The sequence below is a fragment of the Triturus cristatus genome, chromosome 2_1 (genome assembly GCF_964204655.1).
Source record: "Triturus cristatus chromosome 2_1, aTriCri1.1, whole genome shotgun sequence".
Taxonomy (NCBI): Eukaryota; Metazoa; Chordata; class Amphibia; order Caudata; family Salamandridae; genus Triturus; species Triturus cristatus.
Window position 1 is genome coordinate 176,426,500 of NC_140581.1, and position 22,362 is coordinate 176,448,861.

The window sequence follows — 22,362 nt, forward strand, 5'->3', positions numbered from 1 at the left end:
TCATATGCTGCACAGCACTTTTTAAAAGTGCACATACATACGGATGGATTACAGATGGCACTGTATGCATTTCTTTATGTGTGACATAAAAATAGATCGAATTTTGGGTTTCTATTTTAAATGAAACTGTTAACGTCTTTGTTACTGTTACATTTCAGGTTAAAGGTTTCTATTCTTAAAAAATTGAACGTCTATACCGCTGGGTTTATTTCCGCCATTGGTTGCAGATTCACAAACTTTTCAAAATCGCATAGGTCGATTGTACATAGTGCTCAAAGTGGCGGCATGTTTTGGTTTAGTGGGTGGGTTTAGGGTGGGGTTGGGAGTTTCGGGGGTTGTGGGAATGTTAGACGGGCAATACCCCCCCCAATGAGTACGATATACTGAGAGATGGGTATACCATACATTGCAATGTACCAGGTTGCTGGACCTCCGGGGATCCTGAGGTGATATGTGCCTGCAATCCCATACTTACAACATTTATTCACAGGTTTGACTTTTATCACCTGCATTTTCTCCCCTACCATCTATATGTTTAATGTGATAAATGCAATTTGTAACCCAATGCTCCTTCTCATGAAAACTTAATAAAGTGTTTAAAAAAAAAAAAAAGTACATAGTGCTCAATTAACTGGGCATACACAAAATGCCTTTGTATTAATGCAATTAAAGTTCACAATTGCATTCTCCACAGAAAAATGCTCCTTTTACTACACCCTCACCAAATGTGTCTGTGGTGTCTGTGGTGTTCCCTTTCCATCCCACTCAGGTAACAGATTTACTCCTGCCACTTGCTGGAGTAAATCTCTGAATGCTGCCAGGGTGGAAATGGGTCGTGGACACAACTGAAACAACACACTCGTCATCCCTTGGAGAAGAACTACCCAAGGGCAATGTTACATCATTCTGTGATGTTATCATGCATGAGCAGTGGTGGCTCCTCTGCTATGGCGGAGGAGCGTTGCCCCACTACTTTCTCAAAGTGCGAGAAACAAAAACATAAATTGGTAATAACTTTTAGTTTTTACCATTTTATGGTTATTTTGCGGCAGGCAGGGGGCGGGGCTGCTCTGCTCTGGTTATGGAGCGGGGCTGGACAGGGAAGGAGTGGTTTGCCCACTCCTGAGTGCGCAAAGACTGTTTGGTCAGCCCTCTGGGGCCACCCATACCAGTCATGCGCACTTTCCCTGTTCTCCGTGCATCCTGCACATTCAGCAATGGCGAAATGGTGCATATTGCTGTACACACCATAAAACACAAGATATGTAGCATGCTTCGTGCCTGTTTCAGCAATGGCGAAATGATGAATACTGCTGGTTGTCTGCATCCTGCCCATTCAGCAATGGCAAAATGATGAATACTGCTGGTTGCCTGCATCTTGCCCATTCAGCAATGGTGAAAGGATGCATACAGCTTTACATAACACAAGTTCCAAGATAGGAAGTATGTTCTCTGTCATTCAGCAATGAAGAAATGATCCAGAAAGCGTAAAAGAGCACAATGCCAAAGATCAGTTGAATGCAGCTTGCACGTCAAACAGTGATGAAATGACGCATATTGCTTTAGAAAGCACAAGTCTCAAGAGAAGTAGTAATGGTGATATGACTCCTAGTGCTCTAGAAAGCACTGGGCCAAAGATGAGTGGCATGCATGCTGCCCATCGGGCAATGGTGAAAGGATGTATACTGCAAGAGAGCAGAAGGCCAAAAGGTAAGATGCATTCATGTTACCCTTTCACCAATGGTGAAATGATGCCTACTGGTCTCAGGCAGCATAGGAGTCAAGGTAGGTAGCATGCTGCTGTTCATTCACCAATGGTGAAATGATGCATACTGGTCTCAGGCAGCATAGGTGCACAGCATGCTTCCTGCCTGTTCAACAAAGGTGGAAGGATCCATAGGGCTTTACAGAGCACAAGGCAAAGATGGCTTCCATGCACGCTGCCTGTTCAGAAATAGATACATTATCAATACTGGTTTAGAGAGTGTGGGAGCTGTTTTTCTTGGATATTAAATGCTTTATAAGTTGGGCTGATGCTAACTTAGGTTGTGGTTACACTGTCCAAGATCTAGCACCATTTTTATAGACTGTCACGTGCTAACTGTTTCGTTCTCCTCGTTCTAAATATAGAATTGCGAGATCCACACCAATAAACAGAGACTGTTCCCAGAAACGTTTTCCCACTGTACCTAACCAAGGGCATTTCAACTGTCCCAGGCTATTGCCACACAATGTATCAACTGTACTGCTCGAGTAAACTGTTAGGAAGTCTGTAGACCCAATGTATTACCGCCATGATAGAAGCTTCAAATGTATTCTGTAGTAAATTGTTCAGTCTTGCACATTCTCTATTGGTGCACATCCTGAGAACCACGTACCTGCATACAAATGTATGAATGTCTTTGTCTAAAGCCCTATGAAAAGATGTGTAGATTTCTATGTACAGGAGACCTAATCCCCCACCTTTAGAAGGTGAAACTATGCCGGACTTTACTTAGAACTGTCAGGAGTTCTCTATATTTGTATGATTGCCAATAAATGTACCTATGCCATGTGTGGTATCTTTATAATTTAGTATGTAAAACCATTTAGTATGCAGAATGCTAATATGTGTATTCTGAGAATTTAGAATGGAGTTATGGAATGACTATGGGAGTTAGTCGGAAGGTGGCTGCTGTGGTGGCTGGGGCGTTTCTTGTAACCTACTGAACTTCACTAAACGACATTTGAACTTCATCTCTCCTGAGTGTGGCTACCTTCATCACAGCATGTTCAATGTAGACTGCCTATTCTTTCTGTAAAGCTTTGGAACGGCTATCCTTGTCTGTCATTTTTACAAAAATGCTTAGCACCTGCTACTGAGCATAAACATCCTGATCCCAGTGACGACTCCAGTCACGAAGCACCAACGTCCGTCTCGGGACTACACCACTGCCGGTCCTAGCCATTGGTGCGCCCCATGAGTTGGAATTCAGGATAAGCCTGTGCACTGACAAGAGCAGAAGGCTGAAGATGAGATGCATGCATGCTTCTTGGCCGTTCAACAATGGGGACATAATGCATACTGCTGGGTGCATGCATTTTGTCTACACTATTATTCAATACTCAGGGACAGAATCATCATTAAGTTGCGCCACCCTTGCCCCACACAGGAGGGTGCAAGGGCGACGCAACTACTAAGTTAGATTTATCAAGCCACGCAAAGCTACCTTAGGTGGCTCTACATGCCTTCATAAATCTAGAGTAACGCACCGCAGTGCAAATCACTGTGTTGCGTCACTCTGCCACAGGGAGGCATTCCGTGGGCGGAGTGTGGGTGTTCCCACGCATCCACCCATGGATTTCGGAGTATTCCCACATTTACCATTACTGGTAGACCTGGGAATGTGTCAAAATACTACACCTCCCCAGATGAGGCATAACAAGGAGAAATATACCTTTATTTCCCCTCGATTTTTCCTCTCTCTATATCAGCATATTCAGAGGATTGTTTTGTGCAGGAAGGTGCCCCACAAAACAATCCTGTTTGCAATATAGGTACCCTGCATTGGCCCTACGCAGCACATTGTAAAATGTGGCTTGCTGCACTGCATGAAATAATCATAAATCTGCCCCTCAGTTTTGCGTATGGGAATTTTTAGTGCTCTCTTTGGTGTTAAGTTTTAGTGTACTGTGACCCAAAAAGTAGCCTTCATAATACACAGTGCTATAATCATTCATACACGCCATTCTTTGTAAGAGGTTAACCCCTTCCCTGCTCATGACGGAACCACTCCGTCATGAGCCACGGTTGCGCTGTGCTCATGACGGAGTGGTTCCGTCATGCTGCGGCCGTTGGCCGCCGCTCCGCCCACGCGGCGCTAATTCCCCGCCTGTGCGGGCGATTAGCGCAGTGGGCGGAGACGTGACGGAACCACTCCGTCATGAGCACAGCTCAACCGTGGCTCGTGACGGAGCGGTTCCGTCACAAACACAGCGCCACCGCGCTGCCCCCAAACCCCCCCCAGCGCCGCGACGGAATTCCTGCCACGGCGAAGGGGTTAAAGACACATACCAAATACGTGTAGTTGATTACTTTCAGTGGCGTAGCCAGACCTTTTGCCACCCGGCCGTGGCAAGTCCTGTGTTTCCCCCGCACCTCCTGCCCACCACCTCCCCTCGCTATGCCACTGATTATTTACACATTTCAACTCCTGCCAGGAAAGTCCTACTTGCAGAGGAGACCCCCGAGTTGCCAGAGAAAGGTAGTGGAAGAATGCTGCTCCGTGCTATCGGCACACACTGGCGAGCGGTGTGCGCCATTTTGAGCCAATGAAGGCAGAGATGTTTTAAAGCATGGGCAAAGTGGGCTCTGGCCTAGGGCCCCAGTCTTTCAGGGGGCCCCCTCGTAGAGCCAGCTATGTTCTGCAGAGAGTCTTGCCCCGATGAACTTCAATCATTTTTAAACATATGGTTGTAAATTGCGTTTTTCTATCATCTATTTCTAATGTGTGAGAGTCTATTACAGACATTTTGCTGACACGATGTGTTTATGTTTCATGCAAAATCCATATAAAAAAATGTCTTTTAAATCAATAGAGGACCTCACGAATGAGAAATGGGAGGGCGTCCCAGAGATTATTTGCAGTGAAATTAGTGAGCTGCTGCTATGTTGTGATACTGAAAACACACATCAGCATCCCTGAATATTAGATGTACACACATTTAGAATTTGACCAAATGAAAGAGGTGAAACTGGATCATAAAATTAAAGCTGTTCTGAACAGTGGCCCCGAAAATACATTCGGTCCAGGGCCCCCAAAATCCTTAAAACGTCCCTGAATGAGGGCGCCAGTGGAGCTCTCGTGGGGCAGAGATGACGCCATTTTCTAGCTCCCGACACAGAGCAGCATTCTTTTGTAGCGCTAAGTGAACTTCAGCTCTTTACAGGCCATGTCAGCATGGAAACGTCCCCCGTACACAAAGAAACCTTGTTTTCACGCACCTCGATGTTTGCAAGCAGTGAAAAGTGGCCTTCTGTGTGCAGTTTCTGCGGGTGGAAGCTGCTCTCTGTGCCAGGGGGTTTGTAGAAACACTTTGCAACAGGAACACAATTCTACCTACGATGAGTAGGACACTAAAGCTATTTGCTGTCTCTGGAGCCAGAAAAGTATCATTGAAATATGTTATATAATCAACAAAACTGTGGTTTGATCCCAGGGGCTGGGTAGAAGCCAGCATAGAGCTCCATTCATTCAGAGCCGCGGGTCCAACATAGGACCAAGAGGTCCCGATCTAAAGCCAGACTGTGAGGATAACCACCGTGTAAATAAGTTTGATTTAAGTTATTTTTAGGAGAATCCATGTCGTGGGTTTTTATGACTGTCTGGTATGGATCCGACCCCCCTTGGGTATTGACACTGGCACTGCGCGTGAGGTCACATAGCAAGGGGTTCTGAAAGAACTCTGTCAGAAAACTTTCCAGGTCGTGGGTAGCGTTGCCACCTGACCGGGTTTCTACCACCAGTATTTTGATGTCTCGGTCGGTGCAAAAATAAAATCACCCAAAGCTGGAATTTTTCACCCTCACCTGTACATACTTCTAACAGGAAATATAAATAGAAAACACTTTTAAAAGTGTCCTAGAGTTGCATCAATGATCCATGAGTAATAAAGAAAACAAAGGCAGGAAAGTGATATGACAAATGAATATGCACGATTCTGTTTAAAGTCCTATGTAGAATCATGTCCAGGTCTTTGCAGGCTATTAAAACAACTACAAATGGCCGGTATTTTTCTCTTGGAAGTGTGGCCACCCAAGTCACGGAGCAGCCAGTATCCCAAGTGGGTAAAGTTGTTTGTAGTGTCCAAATCTATTGGGCACATTGGCACTTCTGAAGGTAACAAACAACAGTGTGATGGAAGGAATGCGTGAATTCATCATCACAGCCACTAGAACTGGCCCGGGCTGCATTCCAGTTCATGGCTTTCACCCACTTCACTCTAGACAGACCCCAGCTATGTAGACATCAGCTGTGGCCCTGGTCCTCGCTTGAGTTCCCATTTAGAGGGGACCTGGTCTGGTGGGCAGGGCTGGAGTCCTCCTATAGGAACAGAGCAGGGTCTCCAGCAGTATAGTGGGTACAAACTGAAGGACTGGCATGTGGGCCAAGGAATTACCAGTGGCTGAGAATAATTCAGTCATTCCTCTCAGCAGCTTTTTGTTTTCCTCAGTGAGATGCCCTGAGTGTGACGGGTTCGCCCAGACGTGGGTGCTGTGTAATAGTTGGGGTCAGATGGCAGGAGAACTGAAGGCTAGGTAGAGGGACAGGGAAGAAGCCCTGTGGCTGGCCATACAGTGCATCATGTAACGTGATGGAGGACCAAAGGGGGAAGACAGAGACTCAAAAGGGGCTATTGGTAGCCATGACTCACGGTGCCCCTGGCGAGTTTCTTGCCACGTGAGTTGTGTTTTGAGATGATACATCTCAAATTTAGGTGCCTACATTTCATTGCGTGGCTCACTGCTCTGAGGTTTTGGACCTATGTAAAATGTTAATAGAGAACACCGACTCCATGGTCAGACGGGAGTATGCATACACAAGACATGCACGAGACGGATGGGGTTAGGTATGACTTGGGCTCTGTAAGCAGAGAGGTGCAACCTTCTCTATACATCCTTTCGGCAGTGGCGGTTGGTGAAATTTGAATGTGGTGAGGCGTAAAACAATTGTCCTACTTCACTACGGCGAGCGAGCGCCATAGAAGCACAGCCAAGCAGCGGGCACATGCCTGCTTCTCTACTATGCATCAGCTGTGCAGGCATGGCGTGTGGCCACCCTACGTTCCCTATAAGTTAAATGATGTTGATTATATGTACGCTGTTTATTATTTGAAATGCAATAAAAACTGAAATCAAAGGAAAAAAAATGTGTGACTCCTCCCTGACAGAGATGAACATGAGAGCCCTTGAAAATAGCACATGAAACATTATTTAGGTGACTATGCTAAATCAGAGCGAACAATTTGAATGGCAGAAACGGTGAGCAGGGATAGCCTGTCTCTTTTTCCGATTTCTTTTTCTAAAGTTCATTCATTAACAAAGAGAAATTCTGAGTTATGGGTTTGAAAATTACACACCTCGCGCACACAAAAAAAGATGTGCGGCTCTGTGCTGAGGCAGTGCAGTTCTTTGTGAAACATGACAGCCCCTGATTTGGACATCGGGGGCCGTATGATGTTGTTTTCTGTGCTGCGTCAGCGCATACGGGGTTTGAGCGCTTCTTTTTAATGACCTTGAGCCCAACCATTAACTCGAAATATCTCCAAATTAATGCATATGACCAGCGCGAACCTCGGTGACCGCGTCCTTAGGGCCCGGCCCCCAGGTCCCAAGCCACACCCCCCCTTAGTCCGGTCCAGTAGCCCGATGGGCTACTGGCCGGAGGGAGTACTTCCGGGTCAGGCCGTGACGTATGTCAGACGGTGCCTGGTCCGGAAGGGGTGGAGCCAGGGTGAGGCTATTTAGGCCCTGGGCCCACCTTAGAGCCTTCTCTTTCACCTTCGACCTGGGTTCACGGACGTCATCTATCTTCTTGCAGCAGCGGTGTCGGGAATCTTTTCTGCGGCCTGAACTCGTGCACGGTCGGCGGTTGTTGGATCTCTTGTACGAGGGCAGTGGTTTACATCAGAAGAGTATCGTGGTCGGTCGGGAGTCGGGTATCCGGATCCGGAGGTGAGGTGTCGGGGGCGTTGGGGAGTGCTTGGTGGCTGCCGGTAGCCAGTGGGGGAGAGAAGTTGTGATCTGTAGAGACCTTTCTCCCCGCTGGACGCTGGAGACTGCCTGCAGTCTCCCTGAAATCGCGATCACGCCATCGGTGGGCTCTTTGTTTGGACGCCTCCCTCGGGGGATCTGGGCCCATAGGCGGTGTTGTAGCGTGTGGGCGAGCTTGTTCTAGCCGGACTTCCGGGGGGGCGGGGGGGGGGCAGAGCGTAACAGCACCATAAGCGAGGGTCGGCTCATCAGGTGCTTCCTGTGTTAGGCATAAGTGCGGAAAGCGTTAGGGGGAGAGCGAGTGATCTCGGTGTCGGCCCTTGTTATCCCGCAGCTAGGTAGTGTTGCAAATATAACTTTTGCTCGGCGAGAATATACCAGGGTTTAGTAAGCGCGGTGTGTCCTCAGCTGGGTGGTGGCGCGTAATTTAAACACTAGCTCGGGCAGGAGTCCCGGCTTTCAAAGCAGCATATACGCGCATTGATTAAGCAGCGGATAGCGCGTGCATAATTCATAGCATTTTTTGGTGCGAATTTGCGGGCATTATTCTCCGGCTGCAGAGCGGTTGGGGCGCGTCGAAAGGACACACAGGTGGTCCGATTTTGTAGTGTGCACGTTCACGTTTGAGGCGACGCTTTCGGTCATTGTAAGCCATACTGTTCTTTCTGCTGTGCGTAGGGCGTACGGTGAGGGGTAGCTGTTAATGTTTTGTATTGAATCTTGATCCTCACAGTGGAGGATTGATTGCTTCCCCCTCCCCAGGATAGTGAGCCATCCCCTCTTTCTAACTGTTAAATACTACTGGGGTACTGGTGTCCAGCTAAGGGCATCACTGTGGTTGGGTAAACGTGCAGGTTGTCAGCAATTTTTTTGCGGATTCATTAGCTTTAATTAAAGCATAAGATGCCACCTAAGCGCAATCAAAAGAGAAAAGGGGTGAGTCAGAAATAGCACAGCTTTTGAAGCTGGTGTTGGAAAAATTGGGCAGAAATTAAGAGGATAGTGAGGAAGAGCAAGGGGGTGAGGCTCCGGTATCGGATAGTGAGGAGATCCCAGAGCCTACAGAAGGGTTCCGCCCCCAGAGAGCCTTAGTCCCACCCAAGGCGGCCTTTCCGCCTTTGGTAAAGACGCCTAAGATGAGCAAGAAGAGGATGGGGAGCAGGGGACCAGAGGAACAACCTCATATACCAGCTTCTCCCGTAGTACCTCCGCAGCCGGTACTCCCGCTGTCTAGTGGGCCGCCAACGCCAGTTCCCAACCTGCCTGAACCAGCGCTTCCTGTGCCGGTGGAGCCACCCGCGCCGATGCCTACTATTCTTGGGCCCGCTACCCCGGTACCCTGTGTACCCGCATTACCAGTTCCCAGCGTGGCCCCGCCACTACCGCAGGAAGTAACCCCACAGGCTGGAAGTGGGCCACCAGTAGAGGGGCAGGATGATGTGAGCACATTCTTAGCGGAGATTAGAGGGGCTTTGAGGGCCTTGGTACCAACACCTGCTCCCCCAATCATCGCAGAACCAGAGGTAGCGCCAGTGGTAGCCCCAAGCCCGCAAGGAGTGACTAGTGGGGTAGTGCCCCCCACCCCAGGGCAAACGGGGGCAGAGGGGGGCAAACGAACACAGCGGCTATATTGGCAACGGTGGCAACACTTTTAGCGCAATTAGGCGCACCCGCAATAGGGAGCCCGAGTGGCAGCAGCGCGACAGTAGCACCATGGGCACCAAAAATGGGCACGCCGAATGTGCTCGGCGAGTTGAACAAACAGGTGGCCCTCTTGGGCAAAGCACAGGAGAAGAATGAAGCACTTCCCCTCAGGCGGTGGGTCAATCGGCCCGCTCAATGCGTGACAACTGGGGTTGCTGCAGGTAAGGCAGGAGAGTGTTCAAACAAGGAGGTAGAAAACGGGTCAAAAGCAAGTGGTAGTCATGATTCAGTGTTGTCTAAACGGGGGAAATTGGCAGCACATGTCACGCAAGACACGAGAGAGAAGATCTGAAAGGGGGATTTTATTGATATATTCTCCTTAATTAGACCAAAGAGGAGGGAAGCAGAGCATAGAGAGAAGGATGGGAAGGAAGGTTCCTTCAGAGAGAGGAAACCAAGAGTTGATCACTAACTGGTTGTTCGGTTTTAATGTTTTTTTCATAGTAATGCTGGAAAAGAAGCCAGAATTGGCAATACCCTTGATTTGCTATTCAAATAGAATTTTAAAGGCACAAGCAATGTATGGGGGTGTAGCTTGGCTAGATTATGATAGGGACTTTAGATGGGCCAAGGTAGACGGCCCTGACATGGGCTGGGACCAAACAGAGGTAAATGTGTGGTTAGAGAGCGTCAATAACAAAGCGCCCATGAAGCAGCCCTTTCGGACTTCCCAGGGGGGTGCGGGGGAGAAAAAAGGAACATGTTGGGCTTTTAATCGGAAGATGTGTACCTGGTCCCCCGGGGCATGTAAGTTCAAACACGCTTGTGCCTACTGCGGCCACCCTTCCCATCCCGAGTTTAAGTGTATTAAGAAGTCCAAAGAAAAGGGAAGGGAGTCTAAACCTCCCCAACAGTAAGCTGTCCACGCCAGTTGATCTAGGGAAGCTGATTTTCTGGCTGAATCAGTACCCGAACAGGAAGTCAGCCAAGACAGTGTATGAGGGTTTCTCCATGGGCTTCCGCATTCCGGCATAAGGGGTACCCCCAGTGGGGTATTGCAATAATCAATTGTCTGCGCGTATGCACCCTGCAGTGGTAAATCAGAAGGTTGACAAGGAAAGGGTGCTCGGTCGGGTGGCTGGCCCGTTCTCTGCTCCCCCATTGCCAGGGTATGTGTGTTCACCGCTGGGCGCGGTTCCTATGAAGGAGCCAGGCCAGTTCAGAATGATTCATAACTTATCAGCGCCAAGGGGGGCATCGGAGAACAGTGCCATAGATCTGTCCCTTTGCTCTGTGACATATTCTTCCTTTGAACTGCATAGGCTGCGCTATCTAGGGCCCAACGCCTTCATGGCAAAAACAGACATTGAGTCTGCTTTCCGGCTATTACCTGTTCACATTGAGGATTATTATTTGCTAGGCTTCCAGCTGAATTACCAATTTTACTATGACAGATGTATGCCGATGGGTTGCGCAGTGTCATGCAAGTACTTAGAGATGTTCAGTTCTATGTTTGAGTGGTTGTTTGTCTTCAGAACAGGGCATAGGGACGTAGTACACTACTAGTACACATGTTAAATGTGAAGGACATCTAACATGGACTTCAATTGGAATTCCATAGAGCATATTATCAAGACAATTATTGCCGTTTTAGCGGCAGTTTTCTGCTGCTAAAGCGGCGATAATTTTATCGCCTGTCTTGATAATATGCCCCATTGCACGCCACCATACATTTGCGTGACAGGTCGAACAAAAAAAAAGCGAATTTCTTAAGAATCGTTCTTTACACCTTATTTGAATGACATTAATGCATTTATGGTTTTTATTCCATCCTGCAGACAAAAGCACTACCCAGACCATCAATTCTGAAATGCTTTGGCTGTCTCGAGAAACTGCTCGCGTACTTAAATCCCATTAGCCACAGCGCGTCATCCAGCCACACTACACGAATACAAAAGATATACATCAGGTCACATGAATTTATTTCAACGTTTAAAGTATTTGGAAGTATTTGTATTTATAACGTCTAGGACAGTTATCAATATACGATGTATAGTTTACATCGCAAATCTCCCACAAAACAAATGTGCATCGTAACACTTTATCCATCAAACTAGAGGTGGTCTTCATTGTGAATGATGTTGGGCAGGAAGAGAATAGCCACTTGCAAGGTAGGTGTCCAATGCTTCGGCTTATAAAACAGCTGGGAGGCCGAGTAGCTTACTTTAAGGGCTTTGCAATATGGACTTGAAAAAGCCTGACTGCCCTTTTCGCACTTCTCGCAACGCACCCTATTTACAGGATAGTAGGTGCACAGCTACTGAAAATAGGAGACTGCGGATGTTAACATGTTTCTCTCGACAGGCAGGTCCACGATCCTAAGAAGTAAACTGCACAGTGATTGCATCCAGACTACACAATGCGCTGGGGGATAAAACATCCCGCTATGAAACAGATCAGTGTCTGGAAATTAATTCCCTGAAAAAATAAACCGCCTGCATCTACAACCGCAGTCCGGCACCAGAGTACAGCAAGATTGGAGGGGCCTGGTAACATCTGAAAACACCCTCCATGTCTAGAAAGATACTCGTTGTAAGTCACAAACATACTAGTCGCGGCCCACTCGCAATACACGTGGGTGGTGTAGCACGGGGGGGAGGCCATCGGGTGTTTAAATTAAAATAAAATAAAAACTTACCTGACCGGGTCCGGAGCCTCTGCTGCTGGGCCGGGGTCCCGCGTTGGCGCATTGTACAGGAACAGCCACGTCACTGGCAGCAACCCCTCTCAGCCAATACTGACGCTGCTCCAGCAGTGCCAGGATTGGCTTAGCAGGGATACTCGCCGCCCTGCTGCCCATTAGGAGACCGAGGGTTGGGGCGTTGATCAACCGTCGCTCTCCTAATGCGCAGCCACAAGCCACAGCACAAACTATTGCGCATGACTGGGCTGGTCGGAAAAATGCTCTGACCTAAACCCAACATGCGCACTTGTGCTGCTGCCTGTGCACTCTGCGTCAACCCCTGGTCTGACAATGCATGTCAGTCACCATGACGCCGGACCGCCCACCCCCTTCAGACTCTGTAGGGGGTGGGCGGTCCGGCGTCATGCTTTGACTGACATGCATTGTCAGAGCTGCCGAGAGAGCTGCGGGCGGCGGCAGGTGGGTCAACGCCCCAGCGCCCTAATGGACGCACGGCCCCTGCGGCGTTCGATGCCGCTAGCTCTATGCAGCTCTTCCTTTTTCTGCTGCCAGAGGAGACAAGGTACTTGGCTTGGCAGATTCTGGGATAGGTTATCTGTCAGCATAAAGAGAGTGCCATACTCCAGCAACACTTAACATCTTGACTTCTGTGATCCCCCAATGAATCACTACTAGAAGCTCCGAACCCCAACTCAAGCAATTTCTATGATCTGAACCTTCAAATAATACACCACAAAAATACAAAAACTATGAAAACATTAATTTAATGCACAAACAAAAAACAGAAAATCAGAATTTTTAATTTAATGAGAAGGTTTTGCGCTTTCCAAAATGTGGTTTGAACTCTAAAAGCAAAAGTGACATGCCAGAGCGCCACTTTGTCCTATTTCTAAAGCTTGATGCACACCGCCATTTTGTCAGCACCTGCCAGTGCTTCAATGGAGTCCAGAAATCATCATATTAGATTCTGATCACTGTGCTTGCTCTGTTCCATAAATCAAGCTGAGGATACCAACATGTTAGCCTCCAATTTCAAACTACTTTACAATTAAAGAGTGCTTTAAAGTTTTCAATTTGTAATGTTGCTTTGTATGTATTTATACTTTTTTAATCCGATAATATTATTACATTTTATAAACAGTTGTGAACTGTAGGCATCACGGACCCCATAGATCTGGGGACCAAGAACAGCTGTAAAGGTAATTGAGTTGGCAGGGGGGGTGGGGTGAGCACAGCCAGGCTGGAGCACAGGCTGAGCACCAACACTCACACACCCTGGCACAGGAAACCAGGCTCATTAGCCACTCCAACCCCAACTCTAGCCTTTGTGTGGTGCCAAACGACCGAGGGCAGTGTGATGCCTAGGTGTGCCCATATCTCAAGGGTTCCTTGGCCTCATCATTTGGCTAATGTAAGGTATGAGCAGGCATAGAAAAGATTTGCTACAAGCCTCTTGAGGCATTCTGACTGCTCAACCTGTGCTCCCTCTGAGATTTCAGATCATGAAGTCGTAAAGCAGCCTGACTTAACCTAACAGAACAACTTACCACACGTGCTGGGCTGTTATATTGCTTTGTTGTGCTTCACTGTTTTTGTTGTTGCACTATTGAGTTGTGTGGGAATTGTATTACTGTATTGTGTTTTGATTTTGTTTGTTCTTTTCTGTGGTTGGTGATCTGGCGCGGTGTTGTGTTGATGTTTTTGTTTGAGTGGCGTGTTTTTGTGTGACTTTGTTGTTGCTTTGATTTGGTGTGTTGATGTGTGCCAATACAGTTGTATTTTGTGAAGTTGTGTTATTGTTATGCAGTTATGCTTTAGTGGTGGTACTCTTTTGGTGTTATACCTGAATTGTAGCTCTCCTGCCTAAACACTCTTATCGCCCATTAACACTGCCACAAACCTACTTTCATAATACAGTGGTCCAACTTTCATAATACAGTGGTTAAAGGCATTTGCGCCAGGCTCTGTGCCATTTACCACCAAAAACATGGATTTGCAGCCACTAAAAATATTTTGTGGTCCGGCAGCCATACTTTGTACATAGAGCCTAGAGTATTCTACAGTCCTCTGAAGAGATCAACAACAGAGATACTCCTAGATACAGAGGACAATACCATGGCGCATGTAACAGGAATCTTGTTTACTTATGCATAAGAACATTAACCTTTGCACAGTTTACATGGTGCAGTAGTAGTATGTTTGTTTCATCATAGCCTAAAGACATGGCGCAGAGGATCAGATACAGTATTAACTCTATATGGGTCCCATTGCATCTGGTGGCAGATATTTTGAAATAATGGAAAATATTATAACCCGTCCTTTCTGTTTCAGGGTCACACACCCCTCAAACCCTCCTATGGGCATGCTTTCAGACACAACAAGGTGAATGCAGATTTATCCTGGAATATTCATTTTGTAGTGTTCAGACTGGCACCGCATTCATACAGGATTTTTTTCTGCTTTGTAGCAAAATGTTCCCCATCTTTTACACAAATTTGTATAAAGTAGAGCTACAGCAGGGACTATGAAGTAGCAGACTACAGGACGCAAACACGGATTATAAACCCCCAGAGTGAATAAACCCAACCACATATGTAGAACCAAACAATCTCATTAGAAACTTCTTCTCAAGGAACAAAAACATCAGCAACGCATTTATCTGAATAAGGGTCCAACTGGAAGAGGAGACAAAAACACAAACTCTTAACTACACAAAGCACACAGATAGGCAGCTCCACAAGCTCTCCATTCCACGTTCCCGCTACAACAAACCCTTTTAGGTTTGGTCAGTGTAGTCCAGTCCTCCCCCACAATCACCCCAACTTTAATGAAACTCCACTGGCTTCCCTGGCCAACCTGCACCACCTTAAAAGCCAGCGTCATCATCTACAAGGTCATTGCAACTGGCAACCAACGGCCTGGTTAACATGGTCCCCACCTCAGGCGGTCCTCGGCACCCACAGCCAGGACACCAACAGGCTGGAGACGAAGAAGTGTTCAGACGACAAGGCAACAGGTCTCCATCTATGCACCCAGGACCTAGAATGAGACCCCTATATCCATCAGGACCACCTCAACCTTGCCTCTATGTAGGAAAGACATACGTTTTTAAAGAACATTAGATAATGAAACATTAGAAATCCTTTTCTGCTCTTAGAACCCAACTACCGTTCAACTTACTTGCTGAATGAATCTTTGCCTTTGACCCTGTACAGGTCTCCATTACCTTTCATCTTATTTAGCACTACACAATTACCTCATACAAACATACATACATGCTTGCTGGGGCAGACACAAGGAATTTCTGTACACAAATTGACTGCACAGGTTGTAGCACACCCTCCATAACTTCCAGCAACTCATCAGCTGAGACCTAAGATGAGATCCTCAACTCAAGATATACACAGCCTCCAGCCTTGCATTTGCCCTCCCACATTTTACACTAAAACATAGTCCATCTTCAACCAAGATTTTCTCTGATTCATCATAGTAGCATTCCACCAGGCTAGTCTGGGTCTCCACTGACATCCGAGCGTGTTCCGTACCTTTCATCCTCACACAAAAGACTGCAAGACCCGCCTGGATGGACTTCACAGGCTGGCCAATAGTGTCAGTTCTCACAGTAATTATAAAGTGTAGGGAACTGATTGATTTAAGAAGCATCTACTCACTTTCCATAAGGGAGTCTACTGGTGGCACTTGAACCTCAAGTGTATCCCCCTAACCACATCAAAGACAAGCATTCCATTGTTTAAAAAACTCTTCCCTAAATCCTTCCTAGCCATGAAGGGCTGTGCAGGCCCAAGAATGTGTGTGGGTGTCAGAAAAGATGTGTTGAGAGGCATGTTACAGCCTGACTCACCAAACGTCTCCAGTTGGTGTGCGGAAGACTGAATAGGGATGAGCTGGTCGGGGTCAACAAGCTTGTGCAGTAGCGCAGCAAGAATGCCATAGCCCCTGGAGCAAGTAAGGAAAATGATCCCTTTGACTGCTGTTGGGACAATAAAATACAGCAATTATCAGGGTTCTATGGGTCCCTTAAGGCTCTGGACCCCGTGCCTCTGCACTTATGGTAGCTCTGCCCTCAGGCTGTAGGGTAGGCAGGGTGCACTTCACCCAGACCAGATGTGAGGGACCGCCATCGCCTTCCCAGTGGTGGGAACGCAGTGTGGTTGCCAGTGGTCAGGCCACACTTTACAAACTCTCCTTTAGTTCTGAAACATCTTGGTACTTTCTGAAACAAGACCTGCTTCTGCATCCTTTAGGGTAGCTGGGCTGGAGAGGCCAACACCCCTCTAGGAGATGAAGGACAGTGAATCTCTCTTAGCATGAGGAGGTAGGCAAGCAAGAGCTGACCTAGGCTATCGGCCATGCCCGGTGGCTGGAATAGGTTCAAGGGGAGTGCAAGCAGGATCCTTCACCTGATGAGGAAGCTGGGACTGCATGCTGGGGAGAATGCAGCCCCAGAGGTCTAGGTGCGGCTCACGGGTGTCCACACTATTAGTGCTGCTGCTTAGGTAGCAGAGAATGAGCAGCTATAGCCCTTAAAATTGTTCATTCCTTCATCCTTACAAAGACTATACCTGAATGGGCTCCCCATTGCTCCACTCTATGCATTCAGAACTGTGGGCTGATACAAGATGTGACTGACAATCCAACTAACCAGTGGCTGTAGGGAACTAACCCAACCCCTTTAAGTTTTATGTTATGTTATGTTATGTTACGACTATTTATTGTGCGCACAGATACTCCAGCCAAGGAGCGTCCTGGCGCAGAGACAAGGTAGCACGTAACACAACCACAGGCTAAAAACAGATACTAAAAGACAGCTAAAACAAGAAGGTTTTTATAGCCCTCCGAAAGGTCAGAAGGTCCTCCAGCACGCGGATTTCAACAGGCAAGGAGTTCCATGCTGACGCAGCCATTACCCTAAACGAGCGGCCTCCCATGCGGCTAAGCCTAAATCTGGGAACCACCGCGAGGGCCAGACCCTGAGAGCGAAGGCTACGGGCAGGGACATAGAGAGACAGACAACTCGACAGGATTTCCGGGCCTGTACCACGCAAGATTTTAAAAGCAAGGCACAATACCTTGAAGAGGATGCGCTTCCTAACCGGAAGCCAGTGTAGGGAGCGAAGGACACCTGTAACTGAGCAGAATCTGGGCAAGCCAACGATCGCCCTCGCCGCAGCATTCTGAACCCGTTGTAAGCGGGTTAGTTCAGCCTGGTTAGCCCCGGCCAGGAGAGAGCTGGCGTAATCCAGGCGGGAGATGATGGTAGCCTGGATCACCAGCTGCCTGGTCGGGGCGTCAAAGAACTTGAGAACAGGTCTCAAGCCCCTCAGGAGACCAAAACAACAGGCCGCGGTTCTTTTAGTATGGCCTACAAAGGAGAGGCCCGCATCCAGCCATACCCCCAGATTTTTCACTTCCGATACCGGGATCGGAGTAGGTCCCAACTCTGAGGGCCACCAGTGGTCACCCCACAGCTCCACTCCCTTCCCGACGACCATCACCTCTGTTTTAGTGGCGTTTAGCTGAAGGCAGTTGCCTGTCAGCCAACTAGCCACCGCCTTCAGTCCGGACTGAAACCTGGGGGCCTCAATCTCCGCATCCCCACTGAGAGTAACCGCCAGCTGAGTGTCGTCAGCATATGAGACCAAAGTAAGGCCCCACTGCCTAGCGACATCCGCCAGCGGTCTCACGTAAAGATTAAACAACGTGGGACTCAGCGAGGACCCTTGCGGAACCCCCATGGCCAGTGGTTGGTAGTTGGACTTGAAGGGAGGGATGGCAACACAGAAGGAGCGGTCATCTAAAAAGGAGCGGAACCATTGCAACACCTGACCGCCAATGCCAGTCTCCTCGAGCCGACGCAGGAGGATGCTGTGGTCTACCGTATCAAAGGCGGCGCTAAGATCTAACAAAATAAGCGCCGCCGTTTGATCAGCATCCAACCTTGCCCGGAGATGTTCCACCATCACAAGTAACGCAGTTTCTTCATAAGAATAGTCTGACTGAGCTGGATGGTTACATAATGAGTGAAGATCTAGGGAAATAGCTCCATCTACACTCATACATATATATATCAGTGTGTGCTAGGTCCACTCTAGCATCTCATTTTTATGTACTCTGTTTGCCTTTTATCCTTTTTTATGGTCTACACACATTTTGAAAATCAAAACCAGGAGCCAGTAACTGTGCAAGGCAAAACAGAATTTACCGCACATAAAGACAGAAAAGACATAGGATGGGCGTAAAGCAGTAATGTTACACCCAATCTCTGCTACCTTGCATCACATATATGCATATGGAAGTGCTGGTACCCTGCAGAAACCTTGCACATATTGTCAACTACATGTTAAAGTGCAGTTTGCCTTGTAATTCCCAGATCACCAGGACCCAAATGTTGACTGCTTGTCTAACCCACTACAGTCTTGATGTATTCCCATATTCTCAGTTCATTCTTAAATGTATAAAACCCATATACCTCTTTTGGTCCTTGTTGCTCTATTTAAGTACTTAAGTTAAATTAATTCCCACCGCAGAAAGCCTTTCCTATACCAGTGCCAATAACAGATCCCATGTACTGTAACATAATGACAGTAAAGTACTTGTCAGTCATCATGTGCACCCAGTAGAATATCATCCATGAACTAGAGGCTCTGCGGAACGGGTAAATTAATACAAAAGGAACACAAGGATTTTTATCATTCATAACATAAAAGAGGGCATATTGTTCTCTGGCCTGAATGGATTCTCTGTGATCACTGATCACACATGCAATGGAACTGTGCATGCACATATTACACAGATTTCACAGGCCGCTTTAACATAAAGAGAACAATGCAATGCACTGGCCTGGCTGGCGCCTAGCCCCATTAATATTCTGCTGTGGTCTGTACCTGCCGTCTGCGTCACTGCCAGTCTTCACTGCTCCATCATCCGTGAAATTAAAGGTCCCGCTCCAATTCCCCAACTCCTCTCCACTCTGCCAGCTAAACTGCAGTCCTCTATTGAGAAAACGAGGCAGTTGGTATTTCATGTCACTCATTTGGTTTTTCAGTTTTATTTTCTGTTCATCAAATTCACACATAAGGTAAGATTTATTTCTATGATTTAAAAAAGTGTTATTTAGTCCGCCCAACAATACCTGTTTTGCCCACACACAATCAGAGCTTGATTTAAGTGCTTATGGCTGAATTACTGTGCTCATTGGTTTTGATTGTGACTGTAATGTATCCCTTTGTTTCCCTACTTTGGGCAAAATTCCAGTTCCCCGGGTACAAATAGATTCTGCTGGGACCAGTTGGGGTATATCTGCTCAGATCACTCAATCCAAGTATGCCGAGAAGAGACAAACACAAGAAGGCATTCGTTATGACCTGCCGCTCATCCCTTCCCTGCTCCGATTATCTTAGGATGTGATGTCATAGAATGCTTGGGTACCAATGCTGGTTGAGTTGGTACTTGCAGCGGGTGGGCTGAGCAGGATGACTATAAACTAGTACTCATTGTCTACACACACTTGTCCGGACCCCTGCTTGACCAAGAGACTGTTGTCTCTTTACAACATCGGCAACAACAGGAATCTGAACACAAAATTGTTGAAGACAGAAGAGAGAGGAAAATGAACCATTCACATACATGCCAACATTTTGAACCTAGAAAGAGGGAGATTTTGAAAAGAAAAACGGGCGAATTAATTTTTCCTATTGACTTACATTGAAACTGATGTGCTTTTAGATGGGAGATAGCTAAAATAAAGCCAGTTTGGGCTTAAAAAATATCTGAAGTTTTCCGCTTAAATCAGGTCTGTTGCAATGCACGCACTGATGCCCGCCGATGTTTTACCCCACAGATGGCCTACAGGCTCCACAGCTCATGAAATCAGCTGAAGAGTCTGGGGCTTCTACCAAAAGGCATGCAACGCGCTCTCTTCAATAAACCTAGTACTCATTGTCTGCACAAACTTGTATGGACCCTCTGCTTGACCAAGAGACAAATGTGCAACATCGGCAACAGCGGGAATCTGAACACCAAGTTGTTGAAGACGGAAGGGAGGAGAACATAAACCGTTGATGTCCCAACGTCTTACACCATGACAGCCTACAGACTCCACAACTCATCAAGTCAGCTGAAGAGAACTTGTTCTAACAAGTCCTGGTATCGGACACTGGGAGAAGTTAGGGCCGACCGACTTGATTTGTAATTTTAGCAAGAACGGGTGTCAACAACCAAACGAACGGAGAATTGCCTCCTAGTATCAGATTATTCAAGATTAGCTGCACCACTTGGAAGAGAGTAGAACATCTTCAGAGTTGTGCAAGATACGTCTGGGTAGGAGCTTTAAGAATAGCACATTGGTGCGTGCACTCGACCACAAGGAGGAAGCTGAAGATGATATGGATACCTTCAGCATGTTGGAGTATTTTAAAGATCAAATGCTGTAGGAGATACTCTGACTGCTGTATAGGTGGCCGAACAGGTATTGACTTGGAGCACAATTGATTCTGCAACATCAACGCAACAGCCATCAACAATGAGTCTAATAATTCTGCAGTCTGAGTCATGAGGAACAAGGTGTAGCTCTAGTCCTGTGTGCAGTAGAGGACGGGAAGTCATGCACTTTGATGATGTGTGCAATGGAAGGTGAATGCATTTTCTCCTCGTTCTGTGTGCAGTAGATGATGGGGTGTGTAGGGTCCCAGTCCTGATTTTAGAAGCTGATGAATCTGGTGTCTTCCTGGTCAAGTGTGTGGTAGGGGATGGTACCACCACCAGCCACGTCTGGTGGCTTAGTGGACAAATGCATCCACTCTAGGGGCCTGTTCTCGACCTCATGGTCACAGGTTCAAATCCCAGCATATCCACTCAGCCTTTCATCCTTCTGAGGTTGATAAAATGAGTACCGTTGATTTGAGTAACAATAAACATCTGTTATTCAGCTCCAAGGTACCCTGGGCGAACATGTGCTTTACAATTACACATGTATGTACAAAGGTTCTGACCCTGTGTACAGAACAGCTTGAATGCAGTATTCCTCTGGCTGTGTGTAGTAGGGAATAGTGTATGCCACCCTCCTGGCCCTGTGTGCATTAGAGGGTGCACAAGGTGTTCTGTTGATCCTTATTGCAGTGGAGGGTGTTATTGAGTATTTTGACCTCTGTTGTGTAGTGTATATTGGCCAGTGCAAGGTTGTTATCTGTTTTGCGAGGATAGACGTGTGTGCATCTAGAGCAAGACACTTCTATCCAGGCTCTCCAAAGTCTTCTATACAGGGGTGCATCTTGGTGAGTAAGATTGGGGGTGTAAGCTTCAGATTACCAACAATCACGCTGGCATATTTTACTAAAATATATTATGAGGGGTAGGACACGGGGGGGGGGGGGGCTTAAGAGGCAGTGGAAAGAGAGAGGAGTGCGGATTGTAAGGGGTACTTTAAACACAAAAGTTTTCACACTCACCAAGTTTATGGCGGAGACGAAAGAGAGAGAGAGCGTGTGCGTCTGTGTGTGTGTTTTTGTCAGTGTGAATATGTAAAATTCAGGCTGAAATACGGCAGATACCTCACCATAGCCGGCTGAAAGCACCTGTACCCTTTGCTACAGAATACATTTTTTAGGAGGGGGGGGGGGGGCGGGAGTAACGCCCCAAACCCACCCTGAAGCTACACCCTGCTCCTATAGTATTGGGTCTTCTTGTTTCTAAGAAGAGGAGGTGGTGTGTTGTGAACCGCTGTCACTGTTGCTCCTGTGCCTGCCTATTCTACACAGCCTAGGTTGTGAAGGCATAGAATTTTGGGGCGTCATGCAGTGGCTTGATTGACAGTCAGAGATGGAAGGCTGTGGGGGCATTCGGAGACACTTGTTGCCTGTCTTCTTCAACAACCTTCTTCTGGGTTTTATACATGAAATGTTGTGAACTCTTGCTTAACCGGCGATAATAAGCTATACACAATGTATACAACATCTCTATACAATATTCTACAGGCTACATGCAATCGATGCCTTCAGACACAAATAGCCAGTTCCAGCATACATCTGGCATCAGCTGGATTGGACTCCATAAATGTCTAAAACTCACATGTTAGTAACGTGGTCCAATAGAACCCAGTTGTTCCCGGTCAACTGAAAGTGCCCTCATTTGTTCATGTTGGGGAGAAGTGATCGTTTATGTGTGCATGTAAGAATGTTACGGATATGTTCAGGAGCTACTGGTATGGAGAGATGTCAGGTTTTACATTTACGCACAGAGATGT

General features: G+C 47.2%; 1 protein-coding gene across 2 annotated transcripts in view; it reads right to left on the minus strand.

The window, feature by feature from the left end:
• Positions 1-22,362, minus strand: part of ST8SIA5 (ST8 alpha-N-acetyl-neuraminide alpha-2,8-sialyltransferase 5) — a 233,677-nt gene that overhangs the window by 146,435 nt on the left and 64,880 nt on the right. Inside the window, exon 2 of one of the 2 annotated variants that reach the window (XM_085629319.1) lies at positions 19,007-19,114. The exons of the other annotated variant lie outside the window; for it this stretch is intronic. Within the exon in view, the coding sequence (XP_085485445.1) occupies positions 19,007-19,114 (108 nt within the window). The remainder of the gene's footprint in view (positions 1-19,006; positions 19,115-22,362) is intronic. 2 annotated transcript variants of the gene reach the window in all.